The sequence below is a fragment of the Ursus americanus genome, chromosome 10 (genome assembly GCF_024610735.1).
Source record: "Ursus americanus isolate L20-20 chromosome 10, mUrsAme1.1.p, whole genome shotgun sequence".
Classification (NCBI taxonomy): domain Eukaryota; kingdom Metazoa; phylum Chordata; class Mammalia; order Carnivora; family Ursidae; genus Ursus; species Ursus americanus.
In genome coordinates, this window is record NC_142136.1 from 59,308,739 (window position 1) to 59,318,571 (window position 9,833).

The 9,833-nt window shown below is 50.0% G+C and overlaps 1 protein-coding gene across 1 annotated transcript; it reads right to left on the reverse strand.

The window, feature by feature from the left end:
• Positions 1 to 212: 212 nt before the first annotated feature.
• On the reverse strand, positions 213 to 9,564 carry TMEM272 (transmembrane protein 272; the record flags this gene model as incomplete). The annotated part of the gene is given in 5 exon segments (XM_045796750.2): positions 213 to 280; positions 283 to 447; positions 450 to 553; positions 6,343 to 6,424; positions 9,489 to 9,564. Coding segments are annotated over 5 exon segments (495 nt in total), but the record flags the coding sequence as incomplete, so codon positions are not given.
• Between the last annotated feature and the right edge of the window lie 269 nt (positions 9,565 to 9,833).

Consider the following 9,833-nt stretch of genomic DNA (forward strand, 5'->3'; position numbering starts at 1 on the left):
GAGCCACTGGGCTTCCCCCAGGCCCAGGGAGGCAAGAGTTTCTTTGGTCTTCTAGAAGACGCAGTGCATCTTGGTGGTTTCTTATCTTACCTTTCCAGTACGCCCTTTCTTTGCAAATGTGCATGCGTGTGTGAGCGTGTCTGTATGTGTACTTGAATATACACGTGCGTGCGTGTGTGAGTGTGTGCATGTGTGTGCCGGAGGGGTGGTTCTCAGTCTTTGTGGACCACACATCTCCCCCTAGACCGCACGTAGGCACAACCCCTGCCCAGGACCAGGTGACCAGCACCGTGTGGCTGAGCACGAGGACCCCTCCTGCAAAGAGGTACAGGGGTTTGCCACAGTAATCCTGAGGCTGCTGGAAAGGGGGAACAAAATCAGGCAGGTAAACGGAAAAGACCCAGTAGTTTCCCAGAACGAACCAGAGGAAGAGGAAGAGGCTGAGGCGTGCGCGTTCTGCCTCCAGGGATAGTCCTCGTCGTCTCCGTCGATCACCATGGTCTTGGACAGAAGCCGCCTCATCCTGCTGCAGTCGGACAGCAGGAGAGACACCGGGGTTGTGGCAGGGAGCAAGGGGTCAGAGTGCAGAGCAGCAAAGTAGGGGGAGGAGAGGGGAGAGAGGGTAGGGGAGAAAAGGAAAGAGAGAGAGATTTATTATGAGTTGGAGATGCCACCGAAGAGTGAAATTGAATTTTGAAGAATTAGAACTGGCGAGAATGAAGGCGTCAGTCCTGAGTCAGCCTCCCTGGGGGCATTCGCCTTCGAGATGTGTGAGCTGCTTTGGACAAGGGATTGGTTGACTGAAATTCATCTCCCCACCCAGAGTTTCGCTGTTGCTCTGGTTGGCTTAATCGGCCTTGAGGTCATCCTTGGCCTTCCTGGCTCCAGTGACCTGCTCCCCCTCCCATGGCCACAGACCTGCCTGTGGTCATCAGCTGGAAGTGCCCTCTCCTCCCCGCCGCTACTGAATGTCTGTCATTTAAGCCACCGGATCTGTGACACCTTGTCCTGGCAGCCGGAACTGAGCAATGCAGACACTAAATGCTTTTAGGCACGTCGTCTTGCTTAAAACAACCCTATGGAACGCACGTTACTTTCCTCACTTTAGAAACAAAGGAGTTAAGGACCAGGAAGTTTAAGGAGCTTGGCCTAAAAGCAAGGTCACGTGTGTAAAAAGTGGAAGAGCCACAGTCGATCACCAGGTCTGTCTTCAGCCAAAGCTGGCATCCTTTCCCCCAGACCATTCTGTGTCACTGCCTCTTCCAGTAGCTTCCCTCTTTGGTGACCCTCAAATGTGGCCCAGGCCCTGACCTCACCCGCATATAGGCTGATGGCACCCAAGTCTGCAGCTTCCTTCCAGAACTTCCCCCAACACTTCAGAGTATCGTCTGAAGCTCCACTGAGTACAGTAGGGCCCTTGGCCGAGTATGTTAACAACAGAACTTGTTATCTTCCATATTCCCCTCATTTGGTGACATGGCCCAAGCCAGGAACCTGGGATGCTCCCTGCTTCTCACCTGGCCCAGCAAAGCTGCGATGCTGGTTATACCTCCAGTGATTCCTTCCGCACTAGAACGAAGGTCCAGCTGTGTTTGGTTCCCCGTCCCTCTTGCTCACTTTCCTCAGTCACAACACGTGGCTCGCACTTCACGGGTGCCCTTTGCTCTGCCTTGGAGTCCCACCGTCTTCTCACCCCCAGTTCACTGTGTCTATCCAGTCACTGTCTTGTGCAATGACGACCGGAAGCCAGGTGGACAGACTTTCCCTTCTCCTGTCCTAGCACACTTCACCACGCATGACTTTGTAACATGGATGCCTGGTCCTGATGCTGGACCCTCTGCCCTGTGAGGAACCCCCAGCAGGCTTTCCTGCTACCTCCAGGCCACTTGACAGGCCCACTCTGTTCCAGATGCTATGGGACCGTGCCTTGACCCACCCCTCCATGCCTCCAAATCCAAAGTCAGTTTTGGTCCTTATTTTCCTGGAGCTCCAGGCCTTCAGCAAGAGGATCATAAACAGATAATTACTTGTCTTGGATGCTTCCACTGACCACCTCCAGGGATCTGCAATTCCAAGCAGGGCCATGAAGCACAAGTGTGTCCTCCTGTCCTTACGAATCCATCCAGTCAAGAACACAGACCCTTGTCCTTTGAGCGTTAGTCTTGCTAATTCCTCGTAGAGAGACAAAGACCCTCTCACGCCAGTGGATAGATCCTCGCTCCCCTGATACTGCTTTGAAACACTGCTCTCATTTTATTTCACGAAGGACCACCACCCCACTCGGCTCCAATGGCACTCACATGTTTCAGTTCCAGATGCTTCGTCTGAAGATGCACCCACAGAAGACCACAGGTCATCTTCGCCAAGGAATCCCAGGTCCCTGTCTTCCCTCTGTCTAGCAACTTGATCTCTCATGCTTCCCGAAGACCTACACGGCTCATCCATTCTCTCCCAGAGTCCCAAGCTCCCCACCTCTCCCAAGGCCAACCTCATGGCACCCCTAACCCATGGAGAACTGGGCTTCAGAAAAAATCTTCCAGTAACCGACAGTGTGGCAGATTGGCGAGGGGGCAGCACAGAGCCAAGAGATGGAGCAAACAGGGTTCCCTGCCGGGGCAGTGGAGCGGGTAATCATATCAAGAGAGACAGAGGCAGAGGAGCCCAAGCTGTGCCTTTAGGTGGATGGTGATGTCAGATTTGGACGTGTCACATTTTAAATTCCGGATGCAAGTGTAGGTGGTGGGGACCTATAGAAGGGTAGGATCAGAGCCTGGGGGTGAAGAGTGACAGGTGAGACTGACTCACCTGGGGGGTCTGTGCGCAATGGTGACAGTGTCTCTGGCAATGGGCCTTGTGCAGAGGGAGGTCCCCATGCCGGAGTGAGTGCCTCATGAGCACCTTCTCAATTAACACTCCCAGGGGAGCTGCATTACGTAAGTGGGTGCCTCGGAGCACCCCGGCTGGAGCCATGGGGCCAAAATGTCAGCGGTGATCTTCTCTGGGTGGTGGAATTTACAGGTGCTCACACTAACCGTGGAGCTGTGTATTATCATCTCTGCTTCATGGATGAGGACACTAAGCAGCAGAGAAGGTAAGTCATTTCAGCCAGGTCCACAGTGGGTAAAAAGGATGAGATGGGTGTCGGTCCACACTTGTGGCCATTGTCTACACCACCCTCCCCAGATGTTTAAATCAAAGGATGTTGGGTTGGAGGGCCTCTTTACTGGGAAAATGCGACGCTGCCCAGGTTTTCTAGAACTATGACTTAGAGCCCAGCTGGGAGGCAGAATATTTCCATAAGAAAAGGCGAGTGAAGGCTCAGAGAGGTCCAGAGAGCCACCTGCATGGAGCTGGCTCATCCAAGGAGGACTTCCTGGAGGAGGGTGCATGCTCTGGCCTCCTGTGGGCAGGGAGAGGTGGGAGGGACCTCCTTGGAGCAGAAGTGATGTGGTGAGGGTGAAGGGTGTTGGATTTGGGGAACAGGAGAAAAACGGTTTGACGGAGAAGGGCAGCTGAGGTTGAGCAGGAGTGGATGGCACACGAGCGCTGCCATTTACTCAGTGTCAACTCGAGAGCAGCAACCTGTAAGCCTCAGTCTCCTCATCTGTAAGCTGGAGCTGATAGTACAGCTCAGGTTCCAGTTACTCAGAGCCCATTTTCCTTCCTGGTAGGGCCCCAACCCGTGGGTGTCCCCCACCCATCACACGTGTACAGGGGAGAAAGTTCCAGCATCTGCCCTCCCTAGAGCGCCTCCCCCACACTCTCAGCATGCCGGAGGCAGCAGGACGCCCAAGTCCATGGATCTGGCTACCCTCCCAGGACTGCTTTGTGGGCACAGTGACCCCAGGAGAAACTGCAAGTGGGTCCCACTGCCCAGGCTTTCTGGAGCCATCTGGTTCCTTCCTCTTCCGCCAGCCTTTGCCGTTGTGAGCTTTTCCAGTAAATGACCTCTTAGCTTACCTAGAGTTGGTTGATTTTGTGTGCCTTGTATTCAACATCCTTTCTGATACAAGTCCCTGCCTCCAAGAGGCATCACGAGGACTAAGGGCACATGGTAGGCGCTCACCGGGTGCTAGACATCCTTACTGAGCAGTAGACGACTGGAAGATGAAGTGGAGCGTTAAGTAGGTAAATGGCCACTAAATGAGTGTTTTTGAACCTTTCTTTTTATCGTGGCCCTCCGTAACAAATACATTTTACATCACAACCTAGTAGTTGGGGGACTGTGTGTCCTCGCTGGCTCAGAGAAGTCGTGGTTTGTGCTGTTTTCCTGGCAGGACTGTTAGTAGACCCCCCTCGTACTCTCAAATTGTCCCAGTTTGGATGATAAACGATGTGGCCAACGTACCCAAACACACACGTGTATGTGTGTGTCACACAATACTTACCGGGCACTCCCAGAGTTTCTATTCTGCTTTTTTTTTTTTTAACGGACACAAACTACTGAATTCATCGTCTGATCTTTCCAGTGGGTTGTGACTCTCAGTTCTTTCTGGTGACCCTGGGAAATGTCCAGTCGCTGCTGCTCGGCTTTCTCTTCAATAAAATGCAACACTGTGGCGCTGATGGAGTTCGGAAAGGATGGTGGGCATCGCGATGCAGTGTCTCGAGAGGGTTAAATACAAAGCACTGGCCTCCCCCGCAGACTTCTCTGTCTGGGGGTTCTGTATATCTGCTTGCTGTTGCTCTACCGGTTATGGACTCGCTGCGGATTACCTCGCCATGATGAGCACAAAAATTTAATTTGGCTTCAAACAGTTTTAGATTGCCAGGGAAAAAAAAATCAATGCTGTTTATTAGGGCCCGAGTTTGTTCATTAAAATAAATTACCTTTGGGTTCTGGGCCGGGCTTCATAAAGGCCAAGTTTGCCGTTGTTAAGAGGAACAGACCCCACGGATGGTAACATCTCCACAGGAAAGTTTCAGTTCACAGCCTGCTGATGAGCTAGTCGAGTGAGAGAGGGCCGAGCAGAGGTAATTACTGCTGAAAACTTTGCCCTGTTTGGAACATCTCTATGGCACTCAATCCATCAGAGCTTTCCCCTAACACCACGGGGCCTCAGGGGATAGGCAGCCCCACTGAGCACAGAGCCTCTGGGTTTCCTTGGAGCTAAACAGAGTCCCAAGCAGGTCCCGTAGGGATGTTGTTAAAGGGTAGGGGGACCACGTGTTACTGCACGTTCCAGAACACTGCCCCTCAGACTGCTGTCGGGAGCTGGGGGCACTTCATAGTGAAGTAACTCAGACACAAAAGGGTCCGAGGACTTGCCCCAGATCAGACATGTTTCCCGTGAATTGAGCCAGTGACTTCTGGCTGCAAATGACAGCAGTCACCTTGAAGACATTCCTTGGATGCCCTATCAATATTTTGACCCATGCCACCAGCCAGCATCTCTTAAAGGCCCCAAGCTCCAGAAGGAAGCTGGCAAAGAAATCAGACAGTGGGTCCAAATGAAATTTTATATACAGTGTGCTTAATTGTTTTCTCTTATACTTCATTTTTATGAAACCATGTAGGAAAAATGGATGCTTGTGTGTTCTAGCTTTGGATACAGGAAGCTCTGAGGGTGATGTGGACGGTTGGGAAGGGTCGCAGATAAATGGAGACAGACCTAACATACCTTAGACCTGACGTGCTTTGGGCAGGTGGGACATTTCTGTGGGCCAGGGGTTTGGAAACCTAACTGCAGACTACGCAGGACCCTCCATATTTTTTCTTCTGTCACTTTTCCTGCGAAAATAGATGTCAATACAACCCATGAGCAAATCAGCTCCCTACGCTGACATAAGCCGAGAATCACGGAGAAGCACTCCTACCCCTGAGCATCTGAGTTTAACGTTTGACTGATGACTGCAGCTAACGGATTCGGTGCTAGTCAATTAAGAACGAGGAGCAAAACAGAAATAAGAGCTGCTCAAATTAAATACATTTGAACTAGCTGCAAACTCCACTGCCCTTCACGGGAAACTTTTTAAAAAGAAGCACAGAGAAAGGCCAAGATTGCACTGGCTGGATTCAAAAGTAAAATTAATTGGCAGTCAGTAACTCCTTGGCGTCAACTGCTGTCAGACCAAAGCCACAACTCAGCACATCGAACTCAGGGCAGCGGGCGGGAAGCTACTGCAAAGGTGGCCAGCTCTGGGTGACTGTGCCTCATCTGGAAAAATCCACGTCTCTGCAAGCCGACTTCAGGACCCACCTTGCTCTGTTGCTTCCACAAGCCTGGGCTTCGGGGCGGGGAGGGGTGGGGGGAGTGGTTCCGGCTCCCCTGAGAGTAGCAAACAATGAAAGGATACATACTAGGGTGCCTGTAAGTTACATTTCTGCAAGAACTACAAACCTTTAAGGCTCCAATGATCCCACCCACTAGCAAATAGAGAGAAATGAGGGGCTGTATGGGGCAGTCCTCCAAAAACTTCGTTCCTACAAAGGGGAGAGAACAAACGAGGATTAAGAGAAATGCATTCAAGAGCACAACGCCAGTTGGGAAGATTCAGGAGATTTCTGCAGAAGCCCAGATATGCCTCACATAAACTGTAATCTGATGGACCCCCTGCTTGTGGATGCGCCCCGTCTCACTGGCCACCTGGTCTTCAGGATGCTCAGGGAACTGAACGGATATCCCAGACATCAGGCAGAGCAGAAACCACACATCACTTCGTCTGGCTCTTAACTGGCTGTACCCTCTCTTAATGGTAGTTTTAATCCCACTAGCAATGCTTTCTCTACTTTTCTCAGGTCTCTGTCTTCTAGGCCTATTATTAACTGATGGTGGTGTGATATATTATTTAAAATATATGGAAGAAGTGCCTATTGTCCTCCGTGACCAATCTGGCTTAAATGGCTGGGCTTTGGATGGGTTCCAGAGCACATCTTGGTGGTGCAGAGACATTGACCGCTCAGAGAGCGTCCCTCACAATTCCCAGCCCCCTTGCGGGTAGCCAGTGCTGCATGACTATTTCTAACCAATGTGCTGTGGGACACTTTGGGGCCAAAGCATTTAAAAACTGACATGTGACCCTTGGTTTTTTTCCCCCTGCTTTGACCCTCTGGAATCCATGGGTCGAGATGGTCAGTGCTCAAGACTGAAATAGTTTGGAGTGTGAAGTCGTCCCATTACCCTGGGGAGTCCTCTGGAACTCCAGAGAGGCTCCTGACCCACAGTGGAATTTTCATGAGCAAGAAATAAACCTTTATAGCGCTGAGCCACTGAGATTCCAGGGCTAATTTATTACCGCAGTGCGGTAAAGTTACCCTGACCGATACGTCTGTCAACAGAGCCCTGAAAGGGGCTGCTCACAGTAAAATCGAAGTCTTCTGTTAAAATGACATTTAAAGTTTTAGCTCTGATTTGATTTTTATTTTCCATGAATGCCTTGGCACTTAGAGGAAATAAGCCAGCTCCCCACGGCTACACCATATTCCACTGAAATTAATAAAAATTCCTGGGTAGACAGAGACCCGCAAATTCAGGGCCCCGGAGTAAAATCAAATACGCACGCTGCTCCAATCATCAACCTGGGGAGGCTCGCCTTCCTAGATATCTCTGATGTTCTGCTAAAGCCATTACTAGATAGAAATACTTTCCAAGTCTCGATGCAACCTTTTCACACAAAGACCTTTAAACGCTGGATGCCAAAGTTGTTGGATAAGAACTGCCTTTCAGTCCAAAACCCAGCTGCGAGATGAACATTGAGTAATGACTTCTCTATCTGCTCATTCCTAATGAATAAAAACAGCTGCTCCTCACAGGAGGGTCAAACAGCGCACAGATGGCTTCAAAAGATCCTAATAAATTTAATAAACGCGGCTTTCCCCTTGTGTTCGTTACATATTGCTTAGCACCTACCTTACCTCTAGATTTTGCTTTCTGTCTGATCGGCAAGATCACAGTGACCCTCTTTAGGTTCTTTTTTGGGGGGGGGCCCATATTATGGGGTTTTAAAAATTATATTTTTACGTCCTTTATTGTGATATAATAAATATAACAATATTTTGCCATTGTCACCATTTTTACGCGTTCAAGTCGGTGGCATTCCCAATCTTGTACATCCGTCACCACTATCTAGTTCCAAAACTTTCTCAACGCCCCGAGCAGAAACTCGTAACCACGGAGCAGTGCTTCCCCAACACCCTCGTCCTGCAATGAGCGCAGTGATTTTAGCATAATGTCTATGGGAACGGGCCTTGTAGGTTCTTGCTTCATGTGAACAGCCTTGTTAGTGAATGAACTATTCCAGTTAAAGTCATTTTCCAGATAACTAAACCACAGGCTCCAAAAGCTTTCCCCCCTCAATAAAAATCTTTACTTGATAGATTTTTGCATAGGACATTTTTTTAAAGGATACTCCTGACTTCCTAAGCGGGGCAGAGCTGAGCCATATAACACATGTTTATTTTTGAACTCCCTGCAATAATAACAGCTTCAGGGCCTACTGAAGTGGTTGAATTGTCTGCCCTTCCACGAAACGGCCCCAAACTTCTCAGCTACTTTAGTTCTGTGTTTTACTTTGTTCTTTTATTCCCCATCAAGCTGTCCGCTTTCGCTTATTACAAACCTAAGGGTACTATTTTGGTTAGTTTTTTGTTTTTTAGTATTTAGCTGATATTTCTTTACTGAGTGAAATTCACAAAAAATAAAATGAACCATTTTAAAGTGAAGTATGCAGTGGCACTGAATGTATGCACAAAGTTGATTAACTGCCACCTCTATCTGGTTCCAAAGTATTTTCATAACCCCAAAAGGAAACCCCAAACCCATTAAGCAACTAGGGTACTGGGGTCTTATTCAACAACTCCCATGCCCTTTTAATTTCTACTGCAGTGTGCTGTGAACTTGGAGGCCAGAACACCAGGCTTGCTAGGTCTCTACTGAAATGGGACCAGCTAGGTTCCGTGTACAGAGCTCAGGGGCCCCATGAGCGACACTCCAGGGCCTCCGTTTAATTTCGCTGACTGACACATGACAATGATTTTTAGCTTCTAGGGAGCTTCCCAGTCCCTCGACACTTCACCATTCTAGATTATTGAGGTTATTTAATATATGTGACTTACGGAAGGATTTATTCATGCATTCAGCAAAGGAAATGTACAGGGCACCTGACATTACCATGGCATTTCTTATACTGCTCACGACAGGCTGCCTCACAGGAGCACAGGAGCTGGGAAGGGGCCTTGGGAACCCTCAGCCCACCGGCCCCCAGCCTGGTCCACTGGTACCACATCATCTAGCCCCAGATTTTTAAAAGCAGCTACGTGTCCCCACCCCGGACATATTGCTTCAATATCTCCCAGGGCAGGACCCAGGACTCAGTCTTTTTAAAACGTTCAACCAAGTCATTCTGTTATGACTACTACGTGTTTGGAAATCTTCCTCAGCCCGGCCAGCTCTTCCTAGCATACATTGTATGGTTAAAGACGCAGCGCTGTGGTCCCGTGGCTGGGTGTGGCTGACCCGTGGCATCCAGCTGCTCAGCGGCCAGCTAACCTGTGAAGGCCATGGAGAGCGGCCGCGCCAGGAGAGCGGAGAGCACCAACACGGAGCAGGACAAGGAGTAGGCACCGGGTTAGAAACACACAGACCCTTTCATTTCCTTTGCAGTGCTGTCTCCTGATGCCTCCGTGATGCCTGACCTTCTGGAAGTCAGCAGATGGCATGGAGGGAGGGCGGGGAGCAAGCCCAGACTTGCCTCTCCGAGAGAGGTGAATGTCTCCGATGATCGTGCCGCCAGGTCTAAGACCCACATTTCCTGCACCACCTCCCCGAATCTGACAGCTACTAGAACCGGAGTTTATAAGCTGCTGCTCTGCTGGGATGCCGGGATGCCAGAAG